The 27,856-nt window shown below is 38.6% G+C and overlaps 1 protein-coding gene across 1 annotated transcript in view; it reads left to right on the top strand.

Moving 5' to 3' along the window:
* The window catches only part of PCNXL2 (pecanex-like 2 (Drosophila)), a gene marked incomplete at its 5' end in the record, with an annotated part of 143,433 nt that overhangs the window by 12,415 nt on the left and 103,162 nt on the right, over positions 1-27,856 (top strand). Inside the window, 7 exons of the mRNA XM_008939937.1 lie at positions 3,476-3,623; positions 3,793-3,938; positions 5,146-5,239; positions 19,002-19,137; positions 22,324-22,466; positions 23,860-24,013; positions 24,110-24,142. Of these exons, the coding sequence (XP_008938185.1) occupies positions 3,476-3,623; positions 3,793-3,938; positions 5,146-5,239; positions 19,002-19,137; positions 22,324-22,466; positions 23,860-24,013; positions 24,110-24,142 (854 nt within the window). The remainder of the gene's footprint in view (positions 1-3,475; positions 3,624-3,792; positions 3,939-5,145; positions 5,240-19,001; positions 19,138-22,323; positions 22,467-23,859; positions 24,014-24,109; positions 24,143-27,856) is intronic.

The following is a 27,856-nucleotide window of genomic DNA, read 5'->3' as shown; positions in this document are numbered from 1 at the left end:
TGTAGGGAAGCAGATTCTGTAGCAGAGCAGTTAATGAACAGGAGAGAGAGAGTCAGGCTTAATTAGCTTAATTATGCGTGACAGATTTCAATCCAGATGGCATTTGAAATCATGATAACAGTGACATTTTAATTTGCAGGACTGAGATGTGGAGGTTGGGATAGGGATATACAAGTAGAAGGCTGAGGAAAAACATCTGGGAGTCTCTGGAGAGAGTGCACAAAAATAGTAAAAATATTTTGGAGGAAAGTTACAGAGCAATAAAATTTCATTCTAGTTAATAGTAAGGCAGCTTTAAAGTTGAGATACAATGGCAGTTGGTTATCATGACTACTATCTGTACAAAGACTGCTCCATTTCAACTGTAAAACTGATTTCAACTTCCTTCCATTGTGGACCAAAGGCTCATCTACAAAGTTCATTTGAGACGTCTAAACTCTGTTCCACAAATGAAAATGTTACATGGCAAAGAAATTTTGGTAGTGGAACTGCGTTTAAATTAGGAACTCGTTTGGGAGCATTGGGATATAACAGCATAGTGACATTACTTAAAAATATAGCAACTCTTTAGTGCAGGTAATGTTTACAGAAGGTACCTTTTATGCATATAGGACATATAGAAGTGTTTATCCTGGTAAGGATTTTACCAAGATAACTAAAGGATGTATCTTGTGCTTAACCAAAATATGAAAATGACGTACAGACCAGAACTTTGTTGTTTGTGCAGGACTCTTCTGAATCACCCTTCCCAAAGCCTGACTTAGCCATGAATCCTGAGTTACACCTCACATATCTGAGTCATGTGGCATCTAATTTCCAGATAAATTATGAAGTTGCTTGCAGAGCTTACATCTGAGCTTGCAGATTCCGTGAGCCCAGCTGTGTGTCCGTCAGAGATGTGTGGGGCAGTGGTTTGGTGTAAATGGCTGTGGTAGGAGGCCACAGGGAAAGTGCAGGTACACTGCCCTGATGTGGTTTTTTACTATTCTTCTGCTCTTGAAGCGGGTTTTTCCTAGTAACTTGAGCTTTACCAGCACAATTTCCATGCAAGGAGCTTTTGGTGACACAGCCGATGACGTACCTTGGCAGAACACTCCTAGTCTAGACACCTCTATCTCCATTTAAATACTGAAGGTGTAAGTCACTTGGAAGAAACTGAGTAATAATCATGCAAACCAGGCACAGACCTATCATAGAATCATGGCCCACCTTTCGAGGTCTGGAAGTACTTGCCACCATGGTGTTGTCTGATTGGCATATAAAGCCTGTAAGAAACAGCACATTTATGTTTTTGTTATTATGACTCTTTACCACTGCAGGGAAAAGAAGTTTGCAAGGCCTGCGGTTTGGAATGGAAAAAAAGAAAGAGGCATTTTTTAAAACCACTAGATAATCAAATGAAAAAATCTTTTTAATTGTTCCAGCCCTAGAGCTAGTTTTGAGCAATATGGGACCAATTAGATTATTAAAACCACAGTCTCTGATCTTTATCAATTATTCTTACAGCTTGAACAACCTAAGCCTTTAGGAAGGTGATTTCTATTAAGTGTCTGTGGCTCTGTCACATCCCTTGGGAACAGTTACATCATTAAGGGGATGCTTCAGTAATGCCACAGTTAAATAAGGCACAGTTCCTACTTAAAATGGAGTTAAAATATTTAATTATGGAAGGAAAAAAGTGTTGTCTGCTTCCCTTCCTGCCTTCCCCCTCTGCCCCCAATTAGAAGAAAGTGGCTTTAGAAAACTTACTGAATTCTGTCTCCGTGCACAACAGATGCAAGAGATTCCCTAAACCAAACTTATGCTCATTGTATTTATTGTACAAGAAGTCAGGGTCCTTGGTTGGTGTGTGCTACAGAAAGAGCAGTGCACTGACAGTGTTGTAGTGAGATTCTTTTTTTTTTTTTTCCTCCTTATGGAATCTGAAGAAACGCTAGTTCCAAGCAAGAGTTGCACAGTGTCTTTATCTCTGTTACCCATTCCCTCTTGCTGCTGGGACCTCAACTGGTGAACATCTGTGGCCCCAGTGAGACCCTTGAGGCTTGGCTTTGCTTGTAGTGCTTCATGTTAAGGGCTGAGACCTGCTGGGACAAGGTGTAGTGGTAAAATTAAAGTCATTCTTATGCTTAGGGATCCCTGCCCCTACCCCACTCCCCCAAAAGTAAGTGTGAAACGTCTGCAGTGAAAAGTGGTTCTGTGTGAGTGTCTGAGGCTTTAGGTGTGTCCTGTACACTTGTTTGTAGAAATCGTGTGTTTTTAGATTAGTTGATGTGGTTGGAGGAAAACAAGATAGATGATCAGAAAGGTCTGTGTATCCAAAGCTTGTTTGCTTTTTTCAGTTGTACCAGTTGGCCTAATAAAGGATGTCCCTCTATAAGCCTTGAATCTGTTTTATCCTTAGACCATCTTAGCTATGACACAACTGTTGTTTGACTGTAATTCTTGCAGGTTAGCATGGCAATTGTATTGGTAGGAAATATGGTTTAACAAATATTTTTTTTGTGGGGGTATTTTCTATGGCTTTTTCCTTGATCATTACATTTCTAAGATGTTTAAACAGCAGATATTGCAAGAAGTCTGGTTATGTACCTTTTGATATAACATGCTTAGTACAAGAACCTACAAGGCTCACTGAAGAACCTCCAACACGCATGAGAAATTTATTTTTTTTTTATTATTTAAAGCATATAATTATGCACCTGTCCGTAGTAGTGATGAAATCACTGTCTTAGTTGCACTTTAACATCCTAGCAGATTTTTTAGTTTACAGTTGAAGTACAGTTACAAAACATTTCGCTATTTCACATGAATGTGAGTAACCAAAAGAAACTTGCTTGAAAGTTGTACACATGTAGAGAGGTAATATATCTATAACTGGGAAGTAGAAATTGGGCAAGTTCATGTATATTTTAAAATCTATATTACTGTATTTTCCCAGCATAGGAAAATCCACGAAGAAATTGTTTAGCCAGTTTGTCCTGCATCAAGTGTGTGGTAGGTGGGGAAGGCAGCTGCCTCCTTTCCTGTCCAAGAGCTCTGTTTGCTTTGAAGATGCTGCTTTCCCTTTGGTAAAAGAGGAATGGGTCATGCTTCTGCTTTTCTGCTGCCAGTATACGCAGCTTGGTAACAAATTACAGCCCCCAGGGAAGCGTCCTCTTACCTTTCTAGGTTAGGGACAGATTACTTCCCTCTGAAACAACAGAAGCAAAGGAGAAATTCTCTCTCCTTTGTCTTTCACTTCACACAGCCTGTTCTTGAAACAACCCATTCACAGTCTGCTAAGAGTCAGAGTACCTTCTCGTATGGATTTCTGTGATTGTATTGTTTTAAGTAGTTTTAACATTTTTCCATTAAGCTAGTAATTACTGCAGTGGTTTAGCTGTTCTCTTTTTCGTGCCTTTATTCAGTAGCTAATGAACAAAATCTTGACAGTCATCTGCGGAGAATGGCTCCACTTCACTGCCCTGTTTTCCAGATAGCCAGATGATGGAGAGAAAAGAAGAAATGGTGGGAACAGAAAAGCACTGTGAGCAACTTCCTAAACAGGAAAGATCAGATGTACAAAGCCAAGATCGTGCTAGTACTAGTCCAGTGCTACCAGACTCTGCCAAATTTGCAGCACTGTAAGGCCAGTTTACTTTACAATTTTGTACTTCAAAAGATATGATGTAAGCTGTTTTGTTTCACTGAGTAGAAATGACATAAACTTTTAATTAACCTCTCTTTCTTTTTGTTTTATTGAGAACAAGAAAAAAGTTCCTCATAGTAGTTTTGAAACATTTTTGTGTCAAGTTACCAGGGCAACAGGCAAAGGCAGATAATCTACCGGGTAACTTCTCAGCAAGACAGTTCTGTCTTGCAAGTAATAAGTGGACCTGAGGCGTCTGTGCAAGATGAGCTATCCGTGGATGCAATGCACGTGTTCATAGATGAAAATGGTGAGTTTCTGTAGTTGGAATAATTAAAACATGTGAGGAAGTTTCCAAAGAAACTTCAGATGCTCTGGAAGATGTTCTCTTGTCTGTGGCCAATTGCATGTTTTTCTGTGTGCATGAAGGAAAAGGGCTTAGTAATTTCAAATCAGATCAGCAATAACTAGAGTTTTCAAAATCCACCAGCAACCATCACAGCTCTGAGGTGTACGCAGTGCATGAAGTTTATGTTCCAAACGCCATCCTCAAAAAATGCTGGCTAGGCCAGATGACTGCTTATGGCTTTGCAGAAGAACCCCATGTGCTTTCTGCCTGGTGGGGTATTTTGCACTGGTCTGGCTGAGCAAAACAGTCCTCCTTTTTACTGATTTGTTCTTCAGCTGGCTCAGGCTGAACTCTCTCTGAAAATGTGGTGGTTGCTCTCTTTAGAGTTGTAGTCTGCAACCACTTTGGAGAGAACTAATGAGTGATCTAGTCTTGCCTTATGTCTGTGCTTGTTGTGCCACTGCTCTGCAGCTATTCCTGGATGCCGAAGCTGTGGTAGATTTGGTGGTGGCTTGTTTAAACTCCATGTAGTGCCCTGTAAGGTGCTGGCCTGTACTTCCGAAAGGCAGCCGTCCCCAAACCCGTGTTTCCATTAAAGCTGCCTTCAAAATCCCTTTGGAATGAGTACTCATGGTTTGTGACCCAAGAGATGCTTTGGGTTTCTGCTAATTGCTCCTGGCCCTGCGTGCAGCCCTGCAGCTCTTGGTGGGCTATGGGGCTAAAAGCAGCAGCTGCCAGTCAGGCAGATGGCACAACCTCTGGATCAATGAGCAGTGACTCTCCACTTTTTGCTGCCTACACAAGGAGGAATAGAAGTGTCTGCACTCTAACAGAATTTTTCCCTGTTTTGTGCCTCCTGACCTCACCTTTGTGAACGGAAAGAAAAAAATCTGATGATTTCATATCTTACAGTGAACTTAAATTGATAGATGGGCTTTGGATTTATTTTACATACCTTTCAGATTCTCCCTGTAACTTCCATGTTTGGATTTGTCTCCAGTTTTCAAATGTTACTTTGCTTTCTGAAGGCTAAAATAAGCCTAATGCACAGACTGAAAATTATATTTATAAATGTGCCTGACCTAAAATATATCTTTTAATAAACTTTATATAAAACAAATTATCATATCACTGTACTAATTTTTTTTTTCCTCTGTGTTTTCTAAAGGGGAAATTAGATCCTGTTATTTAAAGGCTGGCTGTCAGAAGGACGGAAATTTTCGACATCAGCTATCAAATTGTGATTGTATTTCAAATGCTCAGTAAGTAAGCCCTTATTTTTAGAAATATTAGAAGTTTTCATTGCTAAAAGCTATGAAATAGACTGTATCTGTGAAAAATGTATATGAAGAGGAGTACCAGAGAATAAATGTGTTAACCTCTTTTAGAAATGTCAAAGCATTTTTTACACGCTAAAACAGTGACTGCTTTGTAAGAATATTGATAAGGAAAAGTGAAAAAGAAAGCCAGAATTATCCAATCTGTTTTCATTACTTTATGGGAATAACCAAAGTTAAGTGTGACAATTAAAAATAAAATAATAAATAAAACAAAGTGGAACTATTACCTGCTCTTCTCTCAACTTTTTCTTGCTTCCCATGCCTGTTGAGTCCTTAAAAGATTTTTGGTGCTGTGTCATTGTCAGCCAGTGACAGTGCTTCCTGTGGATTCTAGCAGCAGAGCCTATCACCTTGCAGGCAATCTCTAATGAAAGCTTGTCAATCTGAAAAGGTGTCTGACCAATTTTCTTTTTTTCAAAGGTCTTTTTGGAGTGATGCTCATAAATCTCATATTCATTACTGAGGTTTTCACAATCTTCTATGTGATCTGTCACTTGCGTATCTGTAAAAGGATTTTACCTATTCATAAGTATTTTTATTAAATAATTTTGTTTGTCATACTGTTACACAGTCTTTGGAAAAGTTGAGTGAGCAGATGAGAAGGGTCACTGTTAATAGTAAAGATGTTTGAAAATGTGTAGGTGTTTGGCTTTCTGTGGAAAAAGCTTAAGACCACATTAAGAACAGTGTTAATGTTTTAGATAGAATGCTGTTATGAGAGACATGAGAATAATGCTTTTAATAATCACTGGGCAATGATTGAAAAAAAAGCAAATTAGAGTTCATCTTCAATAGAATTGTTCTGTCTGTCTTCAACAAGATAAAAATCCCAACCTGGTAGTGTTCAGTTTTGACCTAAAATCAGACATTTTAGCCAGGCTATTTAACTCTTGGAGCTCTTTTCATTTCACTTTGTCACAGAATACTCTTCTCCTCCCTCATCATATAACTATGAACTTGAATCTGCCATGAATTCAGAAGTGGCTTACTAACATTTATAAGTTAATTTGTTTTATATCAAAAGAAGAACAATCTTCCTTCTCATCTAAGATATCCTTCTGTCTTTGCTAGATGCTTATGTGACATCTCTGTCTTCCTGTACTATGTTAAGTGCTGTTTTCCAGTTTGTGGTTTGCAGACCTCTAGAGATATGAATTATTTTTAAGGACTCTGCTACACATTGTTGACACAAGCAAGTTCAGAAATTCTTTGCAGCTGTTTTCAGGCATTTAATATCTAAAGATAAGCACCTTTTCTGGAAATCTTAGAGTACAGTGACAGTTCAGGCTGAGGAACAGAACAGATCAGCAAGGATGAGTGGGTTCCCAGGACTGTTTCTACATGGGAGTCAGTGTGAGGACAGAATGCAAGAGCTTTTCCAAGAGCAGAGCAGTGTGAAGGAAAGTACAAAGTAGGAGTTCATATGAAAAACAAAGAGAGAGAACAAGGAAGCACGAAGCATGCTCAGGCTGATTTTTGCAAGAGCAGTTTGTGGTATGTTTAGGGCAGAGAGATTAGCGAGAGCTGTTTGTTCAGCAGTCAGTTCCTATCACCTGTGCATAGCTTGAAGGGTAGCAGAGGAAGGGATGGCTTTTTGGTTTTCCCTCAGGTGTTCACCATCAAGCAATTTTGTATTTAGAAAATATGGAACACTTAGAGCATATAGAAAATAGAGGGACAAATGTTCTTTAAAGATAGGTCAGGAATAAGTTGTGAAGGAATAATCTTCCTTTTCCTTTATCCCCACCTGCAGGCTTCCACATCACTTATGCCAGATTAGTTTCTTACACATGGTAAATGTAAGCCAAATAACCACAGTTATTAAGTAATGATCGTTTATTACTGAAGAAAAAGGCAAATAGGACAAAATAAAGCACAAGGTGTAATAAATGATTGCTTCAGTCTCTTCTGTATGTCTGCCTGTGGAGAGCTCTTTACAGAAATTACTCCCGTAAGTAATTCCTTCCTCCTCTAGTGAAGATATTCATTCATTGTGCAAGTAGTCCATACCAACAGGAGATGCTGATGTTAGGAAAGGATATTAGAAAAGAGACATGGTAAGTATCTCTGAGATGTCCTTGGCTCATCTCCCAGCTCATCAGAAAGTTAACTTAGAAGACAATGATGGTACTTATTAATGAGTACTTGAGACAATACAGAAACAGCAGCTTTAGGCTTGGTGTCTGAATCCATTAATAAGCCATTCAAATTAGATTTTATGAGGTCAAAGGATGCAGGAGAAAATTAATGCCTGGACATAAGAGGTAGTATCCTCCTTGACTAGGAGGGATAGGGTTTTGATCTTGTCTTGTTCCAGAATCTGGAATAATAGGTGGGCCTGCAGTAGATGTGTAAGTTCATAAAACACTTTTCACCACTCAATCTTTTAACAGAATAAAGCAAGCATAAGCTGCTCCTAAAGGGAAAATGTCAAACTGAGCTGAGCCAGTGGAGCAACTGTGTGAATATACGTGGACCATGCCCTGTTGTGCTGCTCCTCTATGAGGAGGAGAATTTGCCCAGGCTGGGTGATGACAAGAGGCTTCTTGCATTGGGGGTGTTGTTGGGAGAAGCAGTAGGTCAGAGGTGTTGGCATGCTGGGAGCTGTGGCACTTCTGGGCAGCAATGCAGATGGTGAAAGGCACAGGAATTCTGTCTGGGGAGGGTATGAACTCTGGCTGGTTTGTCCAGAATAATGTAATTGCTTTATGAATTGGCCATAGGTTAAATACTTTTCAACTAAGTTATGCAAAACTGGATAAGGTATTTAAATATCACTCTAAAGAAGCCATTAATGAAAGCCTTGAGGCAGACTAACTAACACGTAACGATCTTAAATTTAAATTATAACTTGCTATTTCTGTCTATTGAGTCCTAGGATTGTTGGCTGCAGTAGTAAAGTCTTAACCAGTCTGGCATTTCATAACAGATTATTAGGAACTGAAATTGAAGTACTATTTCTATGGCCTGTAAACATGTTAGCTTATCAGCATGGCTTCTGAAATCCATTTTCCCACAAATAATGCAAAATCTTAACAATGCCATGCTGTCAGAGAAGTAATGCTGTCTTATGGAGGTTTTTGTTCTTTACTTCCAAATGCTTCCTCTTCTTCCTTTGCTTGTAGAGGGCTAGATGAACAGTAATAAATTACAGTGTGACAGAGAAAACAGATGTCCAAGTTTGAAGAATTCTGTGCTTTCTTCCTCCGGAGACTCCTTGACATTGGAAGCAATACTGTTTGTGGGAATCACAACTTGTCTTGTCATACATCGGTGGTCCATCATCTCTTTTTATCTCTGCAGTGTTGAGATGATCTTGGGAGTATTCTCCAGTTTACCATTGTTAATATATATTCCACCAGATTCTAATTTTTTTTTTTTTTTGGGGGGGGGGGGGGTTTTTTTGTGTGGGGTTTTTTTTTTTGTGTGTGTGTGTTTTTTGGTTGTGGCTGTTGGGTTTTTTTAGTTTTATTGTCTGCATTTTCAACTACAGTAGTTGTCTGAATGAAAGATACTACCTCTATCTTCAGTCCTGGTCCTGGAAATTTTCAGAGCTTCTTAAATGTAGCATAAACAGTCTTTTATTAACAATTTCTAAAATTATCCTTTAATTCTGCCAAAGGTTACTGAGAATTAGAATTGTTTCAAATTGTCTCCATATTTGTCTCTCATGGGTCCAAGCAGTCCAGCTTTTAAAGTATTTAAAAACTTAAGTTTGCCAAGTTAAATTTAAAGGAGGTTTTTATGGTGTAATGATCACCAAGATAAAAGATGATTCCTTTTCCATCTTAACCCTCACTTTGGCAGGTGAATCTTGTTACTGAGTTTGGTAAGTTACTTAAATATTGGCAGGGAGCTAATCAATTCCCTAACTATTGTCCATGTAATTACCCAGACACCACTTCTGTCTATTATCTTGCCAGCAGCATCTCTTGCCAGCAGTTCGTGTGGAATGGGTTCCCTGCTGAGCTAATTACCTCTAAGTTTGATGCTCCCATTACCTTGTCAACTTCACCTCTAGCCATAAATTGCTTTGTGACAGGCTTTGACAAGACAATGTAAAGTGTATTCTGAGCTCATAGATTACGTTAGAAATTAGTTATGGGAACACTATTTGAACATTTTGAAGTGAGAAATTGGAAATAGCTTTCTCATCCTGAAAACCATTCTCTTGCCCCATTGCTTTAAGTTCCTTACCAGCCTTTGTTGCTTTCACAGTGAATCCTTAACATTTTCGTGTTGAGTGTTTTGAGTATGCTGGGCTTCTGGGAAGGCAGATAAGGATGGGGAAGCTCACACTGGTGTAAAATGTGTGCCTGGTGTAAGCATGAACTTTTTGCATGGCTACTTTAACTTAAATAGCACAGAATATAACAGAATGGTTTAGGTTGGAAGGGACATTTCAAGGTCATCTAGTCCAAACCCCCTGCAGTGAACAGGGACATCTTCAGCTAGATCAGGTTGCTCAGAGCCCTGTCCAACCTCACCTTGAAGGTTTCCAGAGACGGGGCTGACTTCTCACTAAATGTCCACTAAAATTACATTTTATCTGTATAGAACAGTTAACATTTTGAAGTTTAAGTTCTTCTCATTAGGTTGGCAATGCAAATTAAAAGCCACAATCATTAACAAGAATGTATTCTTAAAAAAACATGTTGAAAGAATGTATACATTAAAGCATTTTTAGTGCTATATAACAGCTTTCTGAAGTCAGGAGAAACAAGCTGGTGTTAAACGTCTTAAAAAAAGGAGGTGTCGCTCTGACACACCTTTTCTGTCTGCCACTCCGTGACAGAAAGCAGACATTTCCCAGGAATTTCTTTAATTACCTTGAATGTCTTTTGTAATTAAATAACTGAGTCAGTTTTAATAAGCAGTCAAAAAGATAAAGGTGAGGTATCATGTTATCTAGGTGTTGTGGTTTAGCCCCAGCCATCAGCTAAGCACCACACAGCTGCTTGCTCACACCCTGCGCCCAGTGGGATGGGGAAGTACACCACAAAAAAGGTATAATTTGTGGGTTGAGATAAAGAACATTTAATAGGACAGAAAAGGAAGAAAATTTTAATAGCAAAAGAATGATAGTAATACTAATAATGATAATAAAAATAATTATAATCTACAAAAGAATTGATGCACAGTGCAGTTGCTCACTGTTCACCGACTGATGCCCAGTCAGTTCCCAAGCAGTGGCATCTGGCCAGGTTTCTCACCAGTTTATATGCTGGGCATGATGTCATATGGTATGGAATATTCCTTTGACCAGTTTGGGTCATCTGTCTTGGCTGTGTCCCCTCTCAACTTCTTGTGCACCTCCAGCCTTCTCACTGACAGGGCATGAGACTGTGGAGTGTCCTGGACTGAGTATAAACACTGCTTAGCAACAACTGAAAACATCAGTGTGTTATCAACATTATTCTCATCTTAAATCCAAAACACAGCTACTAGGAAGAATATTAACTCTATCTTAGCTGAAACCAGGACACTAAGCATTACGTGTACAGTGGCTCATAAATAGCAGTGTAAGGACAGAATCCTAAAATTACAGGAATTGTAATGGTAGAATTAATAATTTCTGTATGAGTTGCACAATCTGTCCCCAGTACAGAGGCTAATAGGGTCATAAACTATATATCAATGGTAATATATACATTAACAGCAATATCATATTCTGTACACACTTGCTGTACAAGGCTAATATATTGTAAAATGATTACTTTTCTAAATTTGCTTTACTTGCATACTAGGGCTCTTATTTAGAAGGTTGAAGCACCTTCGGTGTGTGTGTACGTAGAAGAAAAATGTGTCAGCACTTGATACCTCTCAGTAATTTAGCTGTCCTCAATATGTGTATGAAATATTACTACTCTGTGTTTCTAAAATATTTGAATATAAGAAGTTGATCTGTAGGCATGTTGTCCTTCCTGGTTTCACAGCTATGAAAAACTCTGTTCAACTAATGTAAACTGTTGCAGTTTCTTACGTACTGAGTAGTAAAATAATACACTGCTTGGATGTATAGCCTGTATCTGCTTCCTTTGCTTACAGTGAGAAGGACAGAAAAAGTAAGCTTGCAATAAACTTGAGGGCACTAATGTAACACACTTTACTATTTTTATAGTTTGGATGTAGATTTGCTCCTACTGAAAATGTATTCTGAATTTTTACTGTGTGTAAAATGGTGTTCCTGGCAATGAAGGGAATAGTGTTTGGAGAAACCTTGAACACAACACCCAGCATCAAAATACAATACTGTTAGGTATAAAGCTGTTAAATAACTGGCTATATTCTCTTGATGGTCTGAAATGCTTTAATCACTATGCTTTCAAATTATTTGTTCTTTCTGCTTTTGTTCTTTAAATACTTTTGTAAATATTCTCAATTAGAACTAAGCTGTCCAAAATTTCCATGGTACTGCCTGAAGCAGTTCACATACATGATAAATGTTTTCCACTGTAAGTTTTATTGATTATCTATGGCCAAGATTTTTATTTCAGCATAGCGTTTTTCTAGCTGATGTGAACAAACTTAATATTTCAAGAAGGAAGGGCTGGATTTGTGTCTGAAGAATGTTTTGCCCTTTCCCCATGCTGTTTTGGTCAGATATATTGCAGTTGATTTTTGACATGTTCATGGGTATTCAGATCTAAGATGAGAATAGATCATTAGACATCCCTGAAGCACATGACAGTGCAAGGTCATGCTAGATACCAAAATAGTATTTGTGGAGGTTTGGGCACTTTTCTCTGCATCCTTGTAACCTTTTCTGTTTAAAGCACAGAACTTGCTTTTGGGTGTGCACAGACACATTTATAGTATGTTTAACTATGCATCAAAAAACACAGAACGTGGTCCACACACAAAATCCTGGTGTGGATATGTCCATAGCACCCCAGGCATGCTCTCTGTGTTAGCAGAAAGACTGATGTGTGTGTAGCTCCAAGGAAAAAAATTATTTTTTTTTTTTTTTTTTACGTTTGGTATTTGTTGTTGTTGTTGTTTTGGTTTTTTTTTATCCCTTAAGTAGAAAAAAGCTAAGGGCTACTTCTTGAGGGTAGGCTAGTTCTGTCTTTCAAATCAAGTATTGCGTCTTCTAAAGTGAACCGGAGTTGTGCTTACTCCAGCTGTGGAATCATTTGGCCGTTTATACTTCTTCCAAGAAATACTCTGGGTTTTAGCAAATGCAATTTATAAGAATACTGCTTGTATCCTTGAGCCCATTTTCTTCTCTGTTAAACTCCTGAGAAGAAAACCGTATTGAAACTTGCAGTTCTGTGCAGGATGGTGTCATTGTACACATGTATTGATTTTAAAGATATAGAGTGATAGAGCTTAAAGTTTTTTGTTTGTGTTGAGAATTATTTCTTTTTTTTAGCAACAGCAAGGCCAGTAGGTTAAAAAGAAGTAGTTTCAGCAAAATAGTGACGAGCAAGTACTGAGGCAGTAATTTTTTACCTGCCAGTACAGCCACAGAGTGCTAGTGTTTCTGGCCCTGGGCAAAAGAAAACTTCAAATCAATGAGTTAACTTAGTTGATTTACATCCCATATCCCTGAATATGCTGCTTGAATGCATTATACTGTATGAAAGCACCTAAATAAATCTATTAATACTTTAGTATGTTCACTGCTGGAAAATTCCCTGAACCTTTGAGGTTTATTCCTCATAGGAGAAAGCAGACTTACTTTTTCTAATTATTATTTTTAGTGTTTCAAAATGCTATTTTAGAATGACAAAATACTATATCACTAAAACATCTTTATATTTCTCAGCAATGTGACCCAAATGACAAAGATCACCCACTGATCTGGCTGCTGACGCTTAAAGATTTCTTATAGCTGCTTGTCGGGTTGTGCAGTTCTGTAGCCGAGCACACTTTGAAAAGGATGCAACAAATATAATATAGTTCCTATTGAAATTGAGTGATTTCAGATGAGCTGATCACCTGAATGCTGTGCTGCTTGAACACAACTGAGCGTGCTGTGTGCGAGTGCATTGAAAATGTTTGAATTATAGCGAAGCCATTGATTTTTCAGAAAAGTATTCTTTCCAAACTCAGTAGCAATTTCCTGCTGACTTGCTAGGGACAGGAGGAAACTCTTGTGTTAGCTTCGACGGTTAAAATCCTTTCCTGTATTTGTAGGGTTTTTTAGGCCCTCTTTGTGAACACAGAGCAGGGAAGTCTTTTCAACAGAATGAGGCTCTGAGATTAAAGGGGTCTGTGCTGCCACATGATGGCAGCAAAATCCTGCTCAGGACTAGGAGCTTCGGTAGTCCTTTAGCTTTTGGGACTGTCTTCTCATCTGTCTTTCCACCCTTTCATAAGGAGAGCTAAAAGGGATGTTTTAAAAGACTCTGGAGATAATGGAACCCTGGGTGCTGTTAATGCAGTAATTCCAGTAAAGCTGCATCTTCTCAAAATGCATCCTCTATTAGCTAGTGCTTGCTCTTTGCTTTTAAAGTTGCTGGTATATTTCTTTGCTCTGAAATGTAATGGGCTTACAATTCTCAATTTATGTGCTTGTTATCAAAATTAAAAAAGAAAAAATCCTAATAGTGAGGAATGAGGGTGTACCAGGTAAATCCCATTCTTACAACACCAAAGTCAGAAGACATGCTTAACTTCTTGCCTTCATACTACCTGCAACACTACTGGTAACATGCTCTGCAAGGCTTGTCTGTCTGTAAATAGGATCTGACTTAATGAACTTAATATGTACCACTGCTCATTTTGTTGCAAAGCCTTAACAGTGATTTTATCTCCTTTTTTTGTCTATTATGTCAGTAAATCAGTACATCCATCTTTCCTGTTCTGTAAACCTGGGTATTTTACCTTATTGTTAGGAGTGTTATTATTGCTAGTTAAAAAAATATGCCAAAAATCTTCCCCAAGTCATGCTACATGATTAGCAAAATTGAACAAGATGTAAGAGAGATTTCATTGTTAGATTGAGCTCCCCTCAGTAGTAACCACTAAGGAAAGTTAAAATATGCATTCTGAATGTAATAGTTTCAAAGAGAATATTATTGTTTTTTATCAAAAAGTGAAGACAGTGACCTCTTCATGTTTTTTACATGTTTGCTGTGACTAGGTTTCACATGATTATCCAATCTTAGTGCTACTCTCACTTTTGAATATTTCAGTTTTCTTATATACTTTAAGTTGGGTTTTCTGAGGGTTAAGTGTTATTTAGTAGTACAATTGGAAATTGTAAATCATCTGCTGTTTAAAAAAGGCAATACCGGCAACTAGTGCTTTTAATCTCAGTCCTGAATTGTGCAATTCTGTGGTCAGATTAATGCTGGCAGCTTTGTAGTGGAGACCTGATGAGCAATAAGTAGAGATGGTGCAAGAGGCCTGTGTGATGGGGTGTAACGTGATTGGGACATGAAATGGCAGGGAGGCTATTTTAGGTGAAAAGAAGCAAAGCTGCTGAGGTGGTGGTAGGAAGACATCAGCCATGGCATTGGTTAACAGAGGCTCCATCAATGGGCTGTGGGCTGCTGTTGATCCAATCCTTTTGATGTCTGTTCAGACACCTATGTTCGTACCACAAACTGAGCATTTTGGAAAGATACAAAAGTGAGAGCATTTGGAGTTCCCACTATGTCATTAGCACCAGCTGGCTCTTGGACACCTGGATTACTCAGGTCTTAGTTCAGAAAGTCCTTTGAATGCACCTCGGACCAATACCTCGGAAGTGACATCTCGTTGGATGTGCAGAAGGGGAAGTTCCCAACTCTGAGCTTCACTCTGGCTCTTCTTCAAACCATAGGTGCTTTAGCTTAAGTGTGGTGTTTTAGTGAGTATTGCAAAGAGCTTTCAGCTATATTATTTACTATCCCTGTGGGTATTTGATACACACTCTAAAGATTTGTAGTGACCCAAAGAGCTGCCTGAGGCAGCCTGGTGGGGTCATAGAATCGCTTAGGTTGGAAAAGATCTTTAAGTCTAACCATTATCTTGGCTCTACCACGTCTAATGCTAAACCACATCCCTAAGCACTATATCTACACACCTTTTAAACACATTTAAGGATGGTGATTCAACCTTGTTCTGGTTCCGTGTAAAAAGGGGCTCAAGGCAGGACCCACACGGAACAGAACTATGTACTCACCTCCCCCCCAGCGAGAGAGAGAGAGAGAGAGAGACTTTGAAAACTGATTGGGAGTTAAATGAAAAAATAAAGTATGTTGTTTGACAGGGAACAGAAAATGAAAAAGGGAGGTAAAATATATATACAAAGATTGGGGGGATACAAAAATAAACAAGATATACAGACCCCTCAGAATTGTTCCAAGGTCCCACAGAGTGAAGCACACCCGGACCCAGAACCACAAGGCAGGAGCAGGGCCTGGCACCCACTTCCTGCCTCTTTCCCAGAGTGTGGAACGGAAGGGGAGGGAATACACGGTTCCCCCCACACACCCACACACCCAGGGCCCTCCCAGGTGCTGGAAGGTCACACCCCCACTCCAAGCCTCAAACCACAACAAACCTCTTCCCTAGGCAGCCTGTTCCAGTGCTGAACATCCCTTTCAGTGAATAAATTTTTCCTAATATCCAACCTAAACCTCCCCTGGTGCAACTTGAGGCCATTTCCTCTTGTCCTATCAATTGTTACTTGGGAGAAGAGACCAACACCCACCTCTCTACAACCTCCTTTCTGGTTTTAAATGCACGAGACTAAGGAGATGGTGGTTTGTCATTGTGACAATTGTGAAGTTGGTTACAAGATTCCTTGTCCTTGCTCCCATATGCATGTTAAAATGAAATTTAACCAAGACCTGTAAACAAACTTTATTAATGTGGAATTCTTTGTGGGGTACTTGTATAATGAGCTTACCTTGAAGTAAGTCTGTTCAGGGTCAAAACTGCTAATCCTTAACAAAGACTTTGTCTGTGTTATATTTTAATGTCTTGGGCCAAATTGTCAGAAGTGTAAGACAACTGCCACAGACTACGGAAAGAAGATTTTTCTAGTGTTTTATGGTTATATTAAAACATTCTCAGCGTTGTATGATTGCTCAACTAGCCTATGTTTACTCAGTTTTCTTACAAAACTGGATTATGAGCCAGAAGAAAATCCCTGACTTCATAACCAGGTGTCGATAGAGGGTGCTATGTATCCTTTGCATTCCATCTGTATAGGTTGTATGTTTATCAAAGATATTTTTAGTTAATAATTTATTATTCAAATTTTAGTTCAATTATACCTTTGCTTACATTAGCAGTGCAGTTTACCATAGTAGATCTTGATAGCATTAATTTGATTCTGCAAATGAACAGATTTTCTATTTAGCAAGATTCCATGTTATGCTGTGATCAGCTCTGTTATAATGATTTTATGATTAGAGAGTATTTGTTTCTATTTATATATATGGCATTAAATTTATGGAATCTAGTTTATGGGCTTACAAAAACAGAAACACCATTACTGCATTTCTTATTGGTATTTGCTGTCAGTGTGATAATGATGCCATCAGATGAGACATACAGCTCCTAAGTAGCTGTGCGAGCAATTCAGCGTCAGGGGGTAGCAAGTGAATGTCAGAAAGAGGTTGTTGTGTGGAAAATAGGAATGAGGAATAAAAAACAACAAACAGAAGCTGAGGGGGACAAAGACAAGGAAAGAGAAGATACAGATGAGGCTGATGAATAAAAGGCATATGAAGGCCAGATGACAGCTTCTGGTTTTGGGTTGCTTTGCTAGCTATGCCTTCCCAACTTCTCTGCCCTCGTGGCCTTTTCAGGCCTATGAAGTTTTCTGCTTTTTCCCACAGTCAGTATCCCAGCTGCTTGTGGACTCTTCTGCTGGTTGCTCATAGGTGGAACAATTTTTTCTATAAACAGACTGTGAGCTCTCTTGGCTTTTCAGTTATCTTCAAGTCTGGGGGGAGATGATCTGATCTTTTAAGTCTATTCTTGGAAGAAGTCTTATGAGTAAAATAATGTGATTTCTGAGAACTGATAGAGCAGAGTACCAGGGGAATATCTTGGCCTATCTATCTGTCCTTTTGCCATATCCATTCTTGGTAAAAGCGGGATAAAAGACATGGTCCAATCTAGAAATACTCTCGACTCCACTTGGCTTTTGTAGAAAGACCGCTGAAGATGTGGAAGTTATTGGAGGTTAACCCTTCATTTAGGAAGGCATGAGCAACCACTGTTCTATTCCCCTGCTGTTTTATTGGTTTTCTTTTTGGGCAGGAATTCCCAGGGCAATGTTCCTGAATGTGCTTGGCTGTGCTTGTGTTCTTCCTGCTGTGAACAGAGTCCTAGGATTGCACCCAGAATGACAAGGAACAGGACAGATCGTCCAGGGGCAGAGGGGTGGAGAGAAATGAACAGCCTTCCTTCAAGCTGGGCAAGATTACCCTTGAGCAGGGCAATTCAGAATGTGCAAAAAGTGTGGCTGTCCTCTGTAGTCCTTACCTGTGGGGATCTTCCTCCTCTTCCTGTGTGCCTAAATCTGTTGACTGAGATCCAGGATCTTAGACTTCATCCTATCCCTTGTGTACTCTTGTTACTGATGGCTGGCAAGGCGTGAAACGAGACCCATGAAGGAGATATGTTCTCACAGAGCGATGTGGCTGTCCTGGCTGGGACATCAAGTGGGTTGCCATGGACCAAGTCTGTCCAAGGGGAATGTGACAGCTGTCCTGAATCTGTGGAGCGGTTCTGCCTGTAGCAGGAGGAGTGGGGAGCACAGGAGAAGCCATTAGGATCAGGAACATGGAGTGCTCTCATTTCTACTCAGCTGATAGCTCTGCTGGAGTGGCAGATGGTGACTATCAGGTCTGGGATCCAAGCCTGATAGCCATCAAGGCTTTGAAAAAAACTAAAATACCTGGCTCAGATATCAGGGGCAGGATGGCTTCTCTGGTGACATCTGAAGGCTGCTGATGTTCCTGTTGGTCCAGGCAGAGCTAGTAAGTCCTGGAGAGTGTGTGCATTTCCAACTGTTGATGTGTCTCTTCAGCCCTGCTTCTAAGTAATCCAGACATTAAACCTTATCCCAGCACAACGCTTGCCACTGCAGCTTAGGTTAACAGCCAGTTATGTGCAGGACAGCCACAATTTTCAAGTTCCTTCTGTTGAATTTAACAAGGATTACATGTCAGGCTTTGGGAAATGATGCCCAAATGCAAGGAAAGTTAACTAAAATTACTAAGTTAGCTCAGGGGCAAGATGAGAATTTTATTCTTTGTCCTCTCACAGGCTCCCTGGCTAACTATGGGGAGATTGCTCTAATTTCTTCCTGCTTGTCTTTCCTTTATGGAAAATAGAAACGATAAGTATTGACTACCTTTCATGAGCACAAAGGTGCTTTCACCTCATGCAGATATGAAAACAGCAAGAGCCCAAGACAGGCATCTGGAGGCAGGGGGGTAATGAGCATTGCTGAAGTGTGATTCATTGTAGCTGTTCAGCTCTGGATGAGAAAAGTTATGATGCATAAGTATGTGTTTCTCAGTGGTGGATGTAGCAGACTGTGTATCTAAATTTGGGTGTTAACTGCTTCATGGGTCTGGGGTAGATTTCAGGTGCGGAGGTAGAAGCCTCCATGTCCTGGGAGCCAGCCAGTAATGTAATTACAGGCTCCCTCCTGTAATGTTTCAAAAATACTAGGAATATACAGCTTCTTCAATCAGTCTCTTTCCTTTCTCCCCTCTGTGCACAGTGAAATACAGTTCAGCTCCTCTAGTACTACCACTTCAGAGAGCCAAGAACCATCTTCTGGGGATCAAGCAGCGAGTGCACTTCAGCAGCAGCTCCTGTTGATGGTCGCGCGGAGGACCCTTTCAGAAAGCCCACGGGTACATTGTAATATCTCCATTTCTAGCATTTTGATAAACTGCTCTATAAACAAATGCTTCAGGCTTGTTCATGAGACAGTTTTTGTTGATTTTTCGATACTACTTTGGCTGGTATTGCTCACGTGGGAAAGGATGGATTTTATGTTGATGGATGCAATCCAGCTGCTTTCTACTGACACTGAGTAGTGGCCTAAGGGAGTACTTAAAGACTGTATCACCTAAAAAGTTGATCTCCTATCTTTGGTCTTATTTCATTTGAAAGAAATAAGACACAGATGTAAGGATTTTAGACACACCACCAAATTTTAATAGTATGAAGTGCTTATTCCAGATTCATTACTGTCCTAAAACCTCATGTCTGGTTTCAGTTTTCTGAGCTGGGCAACCAGACTTCTGGATGTCTAATGTGGAATATCAAAGCCACCTCCTCAATGCATCTGGTAAAAGAAAAAGGCCCTTGGAGTTCAGTTTGTATGCTAATTTGTGGACATATTCGAACTTCGCAGCATTTGAGGTCTATGACCAGCGGCTTAAGGCTGTAATCTGTTTTTACAATTCCTTTTATAATAACTTCAACCTTCTCTTTTCTTCCATGGCAAATTCTAGTTGGTGTTTATGAATAACCTTAAAATGCCAGTTAATTGTCTTTCATCCTAGATTTTGCACAGGAACTTAAAGCTTGAAGCAGCTTGTAGAAAGGAACTATTAAAAATTAAAAATCAGGAAATTGTCCTAAATTGTATATTTCAGATTTGGACAGAGTCTTTCATCTTTTAAAGACTCAGCTGTTTTTCAGATATTTATAATCTTGTAAATTAGATTTAAATCCAATATAAATCTGTAAATTAGAGAACAATTGTCATCCCTTTTTGCCTTTTCTCTTCTGGGAAAACTGCACCAGTAAGAAGACATACTGCTCAAGGTCACATAACAAGTATGCAGCAAGCGAGGGAGTAGTTTCAGAACTTCTTGGTTTCTGGATATTTTTATTAAACATGAAATTCGGAGCCTATTTAAGTTAGGAAAAGTTTCATCATTGATTTCAGTAAAGCGAGGATTTTAGGCTGTCTCTGACACCATGTAAATTTATGAAGTGAATTTTTATAAGCCCTTTTCTCATAGAAGGCATAATTAGACTTAGTGACTTGTTCAGGGCTAGTCAGAGTTTCCCAAATACAGCTCCAAAATCGGACTCCAGCCACAAAGTACTGAAAGCCTTGTGTAATGGACTTCGTCCAAGCATTACAGTTTCTTAGTAGCCAAACTCAGTTAAGTATGTGTTAAACTGTTCTGATGACCAAACAATCAGATCCTGAGGTGTTTTTAATGGAGTCTTTGCCACCATTTAATTTTTTTAAAATTTTAGTTATAGTGAGCAGTTTAGATTAGATGAGTGAAGTTACTGACTGCAGTTGATGGAGTTTCACGTTACCTTCTATTGGGAAATAGGACCCAAAAGAAGCAAAACTGTGCCAGTATTAGCAACTGTAATGCTTTAAAATATACGGAGTGGGGCATTTTAAAAGAAAAAAATCATTAAGTGGCTTTTTAAAGTGGTAAAAGAAATATAAAAATTTGGAATACCTAAACTACTTTTAACTTTTAAAATCAGTGTGATGAAGGGATTGGACTCAGCCTCACAGCTTTTACTCAGGGTTGTTAATAAATGAAAGAATGCTGAACAGCCCAGGATCTCCTTGCACGTCTGAATGCCCAGAAACATGAGTGAGTTCCTGTCCTGTGCTGATAGTGGCTGAGCTACCCAGTGCTGCGTGGCTGCACTCTTTCAGACAACTGGAAGCTGCAGATGAAAATGCATCAACTTGAATTTTTCTCTGAAGCTTAAGCTAGCCTGTTTCACCTCACATTTCCTAGCAGACTGAGGATGTTAACAAGTGGGTTCCCAGCTGACGTGCAGCAATACATTAAGTTACCTATAAATTATATGTAAAAATCCTTTTCCTGGAAAGTGAAGATTAGAAATTATTCCAGTAATCTGAGAGAAAATGAAACAATTCCTTTGTGCAGGTGGACAGGTGGTTTAAGTTCCTGTATTTTGCTAACAGTTACAAATCAAGATGATGATCAGTTATTTCATACAGAAATTCCTTTCTCTGATTAGGAAAGTTAATATAACACATAATTCTAACATAAACATTGCCTAGAGTTCTATAATAGATTTTTTTTTTTTACCCAATGTTGATTAATTATCTTTAACAGAGGGGAGGGCTAGAAGGAGGTTGAAAACCACAGTACTTTATAATGAGTAGAAATCTCAAATTCTTAAAAGAAAAATAAACTATTTGTTCCCTCCCCACCCCGGAAAGAGTCAGTTTTGGTTTACCTTGGAAAGAAATCACTACATTGCAGAGTTTTTCTTTTGTTCTGTTGTCTAGTTCTGCAGGCTTGGATGATGGTCTGTAGATAAGCCTCCCTCCCTACAAGTGTTGGTGAAGGAGTGCGGGTATAGAGTTGCAGAAAATCTGAAATGCTGTAGTTCAAACAGAAAAGAAGAAAAGGCCTTAGAATCTGACAAAAGCAGTATTCAAATTTATGGATTTATGATTGTGATGTTAAGATTAGAGAGTCTTAAAACAGTGATGTTTATACTGTTTGAGCTGGTTTGCAAATTTTTTTTTTCTCCTCTTGCTGTTCTTGAGGGTGCACATCTGATGTGGTATTAAAAACATCTCAGCAAAGATAAAGCTGTGTTCTGAAAGGAGAGTTAATAAGTGATGCCTCTAGGCCTTAAAGCCTACTTGATTTTTTTTTTTTTTTTATTAAAGGCATGAATTTATCCTACCTTGTGTGGTTTTCCATCATGGCATAATTAGCCTGATACATCAAAAAATCTTTAAAAAGAAACTTTAAAAAGAGTCTTTAAAAAGAAAGCAGCTGATTTGGACTAAAAAATAATTTTTTAAAAAATTAACATTTACTACTTATGTTTAAAGCATATTATCACTACTCCACAATTGAAATAGCTTCTGTCCATCTGCAATAATTAAGCTAGTGCTGTATTTTGTTTTCTAATTTAAAACTAAGAAAATAAATATTTTTCCACTATCCCTTTTAAGGAAAAAAAACAGAACAAAATAAACCTGAAATTTCATGTAAATTTGGCCTTCTAAACCAGCTGTATGTCAGTGTGAAAAAGTTTTGTGTATTTCTGCTTTGTTTTTAAAGCAACCCAGCCAGGACCCTGAGGTTTCTTCATGTTCTTCAGCACAACGGAAACTGAACAGGCAGTTTTACAAATTTATTATATTCCCTGGCAAATGGATTAAAATCTGGTATGATCGTCTTGCCTTGTTGGCGTTATTGGACAGGTAAGCTGCTTTTTTTTTTTTTTTTTAAATGCAGCTCTATGAAGTGTTACAGTGGGTGGCTCCACATGTCCCTAGAGCAGTGCAGACCACTAGAGAAAGGAAAAACTGAGAATTTTATTACAGTCTTATTTTCAGGTTGAGTAGATAGAGGGTTGTTTGCTTTAAATTGAAGAAAAATATTTCTCTTGGGGGTTCTTTGGGTGGTTCTCGCTACCCTTCATCCAAAGTCAAGCAGTCTTTGAATCAGGCCTGTAGAATGGTATTTAATTTGACTCTAAGCTGTTGGATCCATTCGTTCTGAGCTTTCTGATGAGAAAAATAGGATTTTGTGCAAACATACAAACATGGAAGGATCCCAGGGTATCGTGAAACAAGTACTCCAGTCTTTAAAAAAAAAATAAAAAATAGTGATTTTCAGACAGAGATCTTTTAGCTGCTCCCTCTGTTCTAGTTCAGGTTTATTTATTTTGAGAAAATGTCTTGTCTTGGCATCTCTTCTTTTTATAGTCCCTAAGTTTCATTTGGCATCGACTCTTCAGGCAGTACACCTTGCTATTAAACCTCATGTAGTAATCTGCTGGGTTACTAGGACCTTAAAACATGATAGTCTACATACCTAATGGCTGCTGGCTCTCCTTTCTCTGCTTTTGAGTGGGTGCTATGTCATATATGCTAATACGGGCTCCAAAGCAGAAATTTCAGACAGCAGTTTTGCATGCTGCAGGAATCAGGCTTTTGAGTCAGGGAGCTTGGGTCCAGAGCAAATAGATACTTATCTCAGTTGTCTTATCTCTGTTTTTCAGTTGCATGGAAAGCCTCTGCTGATAAACTCTTTTGTATTAGTCTGAATTTTAACATTGTTTTTTATCTCAGCTTCCATGTCCTAATAGAATAGATAAAACGAATAAAATATCAGATGACAGATTTGGTCTTTCATCAAATTCTTTGTCAGACACAGTTTTCATTAAATGAATGCCTTATTTCCACATTTAAAAGGGTTTGGGTGTTGTTTGTTGAGTTTGGGGTTTTTTTGTTTGTTTTTCAAAGTTAGTTTGTTTGGTTTGGTTTTGTATAAATATACACTTGCCTACGTTCAAATCAGCCCCACTGTGGAATTCTTTTTGGGAAGTGAGATTGGAGGGTGTTGGACTTCACTGCATGTGTTTGGTTTTTTTTTTCCCCCTATACATTTTAGCTGTCATAGTAGATAAGGTCTTTGGCACAAGGGTGAAATACTGTTTAACATGGAAATGTAGTTTTGAGAGGAAAACCTCAGATCCTGTAAACTCTGATAGCTCCAGCGGTTACAGTTCATGCCAGCTGCAAATGGACATGCCTTGCTCTAATGAATATATAAATATTTGTACTTCTTTCAACACTTTTATTCACATAGGACAGAAGATATTAAGGAGAATGTATTTGCTGTCCTTCTAGTAGTTCTTGTTTCACTTCTTGGATTCCTGACTCTGAATCAAGGCTTCTGTAAAGACATTTGGGTTCTGTTGTTCTGTCTTGTGATGGCCAGCTGCCAATATTCTCTCCTAAAGGTAGGGCACAAGTTCATATCCAATTGCTGAATTCTCTTCTAACTTCTACTAAGGCAAAATCCTGTAAGCAAACTTTTTTTTCTGTTTTCTTTTTAGAGCGTTCAACCTGATCCTGCTTCACCAGTTCATGTAAGTCTCAGCCAGCAGAACAGGTTTTTTTCCTTTATTATCACTTATGTACTGTGAAACAGCTGGGTGTTCAGTGAAACACAGGTATAAGTAGTTTGCTGTTTTAGGTGATTTATGAAAATGAGCAAGATGTTTGTGATTTTGAGACTCTGTAACTATGTTTAATTTTAAGCTATTCGAATGCATCACTGCTATTATAAAAATGCTTTTTCTTTAAGTTACAATATGCAGTAAAACCAAATGTGTCTGGACTAGTTTGCTGAAATTCAATCTTGTGGTTTATTGGTTTTCCTTTAGAAACAGTGGCTGAAAACAGCAGAAGTTACAGATTAGCAGATCAGTTATTGGTCAGTTCTGTCTTTAAATTGTTTTTCTTGTTGAGATAAATGATCGATTTTTTTAATTTTTTTTTTTTAAATCTGGTGTTGCAGATGTATTTCTCAATAGTATTCTTATCTCATCAAAGCGAACAGGTGTTTTCCCTTTGTTACAGTATGGTCACAGTTTCTGTGTTTGTGTCCTGAAGAAATGGCCAAATCTGTGGGTGAATGCAGGCTGTGAAGACCTTTGCTGGTTGCTATTTGTCTGTTGAGTAGATGCAAGAAACAGAACTCTGATGGTGACAGCCACCTTTCAAAGAACCAGCTCGTTAGCAAGTCTGTCCTCATTACGGGGCTGGTTTGGAGCATCATCTTACAACTGCAGACTGACCCTTCTACCTGCCACAGTGTCGCAGCTCTTTTGATTTGCAGGTCTTGGAAGATATTTCGGTGGTTATGAGGTCCTTTGCTAGCTTTTACACCAGCTGCCTAGTTGCTCGTGTTTCTTACTTAGCTCTTGGAATGTTTTTGAGGACCCCTCTCTTCCCTCAGGTTCAAAAATAGTGTGGTGAACGCTGGGGGTGTGCCGGCGCATTTCCCTTTGGCAGGGAGCAATTATTTTTGTCAGTTTAAAGGCTACAAATACAGGCTGAACTTGAAACTGAAGTTATATACAAGTGTATGCTACACATTTCTCTGAGATGAATTTCAGAAGATTCTTAGTTTCTTTTCCATGCCATTTTATTATGGGATGAACTTATGGTGTTATTAGTTGTAATGCATTAACAGGAAATGGCTGTCTGCATAATAAGTAAGAAAGGCTAATGAACAGTAACTTATACATTGTAGGCTAATATTTTCAATGTATTAAAGAAATTTTCCTACCTTGGTGAAAATGTGGGATTTTGGGGGACTAAAATATTTGCCAGTTCAACTAGAACATGTCTAGACATAATAATGTAAACTATAATCAAATCATTCGTGCTTATCCAGACATGGGTAGGGTGTACTTTTGTTTAAAGTGGGTGGTAAACAGTTTAATGAAAACTTCATTATAAAGCTATCTAGCACATGTTTTTTTACAGTATTAAAGACAAAGTAACTGAAGTTTAAACAGAACCTTTTTTTTTTGTGCAGAATCCAGGTTTGCGTTTCAGACTCCCACAATAGTGTTACAAGTATTATTCACAGTATTGCTGTAAGTCACACAGCAGTGTAGCAAAGTAACAATAGGTGTATTGCTATTTTTCATATCCTTTCCTAAAACTCTATCAGGGATGTTTTTCTTGCAAACTTTTTGGTGCGCCACATGAACTCCAATGGAAGTAAATTTAGAGTTTTTCCACAAAGGGTTTTAAAGATGGGAGCCATTATACGCCAAGTTAAAATAGATTAGGTATTTCTACATTTTATCTTTTTAACACAGTAGATATTTGTCAAGTCTTGCTTGAGCTAGTAAGCACCACAAAAATAAGACAACAAGAAGGTGAGAAAAGATACTCCTTGTACTGTTCCATAATTCATGTGACTACATTAAAATTAAAGAGAATAATGTTTCTTGATGTTAATGTAAGGATGCAGAACAGTAGAGGGATTAAAGAATGATCAGTACCATGCCCATGAATGAAAATGTAGATGAGATTTTTTTTCAGTGTGAAACAAACCATTGCAGACCACAGATTTGCACACTGAATTAGTTTCTTGAATCCATGAGTAGCCACTAATGCTTTGTTATCCATGCTTACTAGGGAGGTTCCAAACTTCTTCCCTATCTCTCACTTGCAGACTTCATTACTGTTTGATGTAACTGACATCCCCAGCCTATACCATTTTGAAAGGCTCTCCTTTAAAAACACCACCCAGTGAATTCAGAAAACACAGTGCTTAGGGGTGCATAAGCTGTTGTTCTGAACTGATTCTGAGCACAAGTGTATTCACTTTCTGGAGCTGAGGAAGAGCTCACTGAATAAAGCCTATGAAATTTGGTAGGCTGGTACAGTTCTGTTGAGGATAAGATTTATTTTTTGACCCCTATACCATGCTGTGACAGCTAGAGTCCCTGAGTTGAACACTGTATTGCCTGTGATACTGTCACTATGATAAGGGATGATTTTCGTTGTCAAGAGAAGAACCTAACTTGGCTAATGTTTTGAATTTTGTATTCCTTTATACTCATTGAATTGTGATAATAGTTTGGTGTTCAAGCTGGAACATTCCAGGTTCTACGGCTAATGCTGGCTACGGGTATTTATTGTCACTGCAGGTTTAGTACTGTTGCTTGCTACAAGATGAGCTTAATTTTTCTGTCAGCCTGTGCTTTAGCCTTTCCAGTTCTTAACTGTTGGGAGCTGGTAGCTCAGGTTTACAAAGGCATTTGAGCTTTGAAAGGTTGCAGTCATGCTCTTAATGAGATTTACAGAATCACTTGCATAACTTCATCGTCTCGGTCCCATTACCTGCCAAAGCAGATAACTAACTCTGCTGGGTAGCTATTCATAGGCAGTTTCATAAATTCCATAAGGCACCTAAAAAGTATTTTTAATTTGTCCTGTAAGCTTCTCTGTAAAACTGAGCACATGCACTTTTCTTTTTATATAAAGCCTTCTGTCTTTATTCCTCTTGTGTGTGTGAACCCACAAACAAAAAATCATTAGATCTTTCTGAAATGTCCCCATCAAAATGCTTTGCAGTCAAAAATGATATATTATTAAATGAGAATTTTTGTGAAATTATTCTATCTTTGTTGAAAATCTTAATATTTTTGTCAAAATACAAGATACACCAGTGCTGTGTTTGTGGGATGTGAATATGTATCTGAAACATACTCATGAGAAACATATACTTGAAAAAGTCAGTGACATTTTTTTGGCAAATAGGGGGAAAGGAGGAGTTTTTACTGAAATTTTTATCATCCAAGAAATAACTGATTGTTCAACGAAAGAGATGTAAAATATAAAAGGAATACTGCTTCATTATGTAAAGTCTTCTGAAGGAGAGTGCAGGATAGGGTAGTTTATATAGTTGGTAAATACATTGAACAGAACTGGCACTAGAGTTGGGCCCTGAGGAATGACATCGGTGGCCGGTCGCCAGCGAGATGTAGCCTCATTTGCTACAAGCCTTTAAGCCCTAACTTTCAGTCAGTTCTTCAGCCAGCACACTGAACTACTTTAGAAGTATGAATTAAATATCCACTGTGACCCTGAGTATGTCGGTGTTCTGCTTGGAACTGAAAGGTGTGTGGAGCTGAACCTCTGGACTTCTAGTCATCGACTCAGCTTTACCCAACTGCATTCAAGTAATTACCATGCAAAAATAAAACCTGAGTTCCATAATTCAAGAGATAAGACAAAAATTATAATGATGTGATAAAATAGGCTGGTTTGGAGAATAT

This window comes from Merops nubicus, unplaced genomic scaffold, assembly GCF_000691845.1.
Source record: "Merops nubicus isolate BGI_N331 unplaced genomic scaffold, ASM69184v1 scaffold4265, whole genome shotgun sequence".
NCBI classification, from domain to species: Eukaryota; Metazoa; Chordata; class Aves; order Coraciiformes; family Meropidae; genus Merops; species Merops nubicus.
Note: the sequence above shows the minus strand (reverse complement) of the source record. Positions and strands in the feature narration are given on the sequence as shown.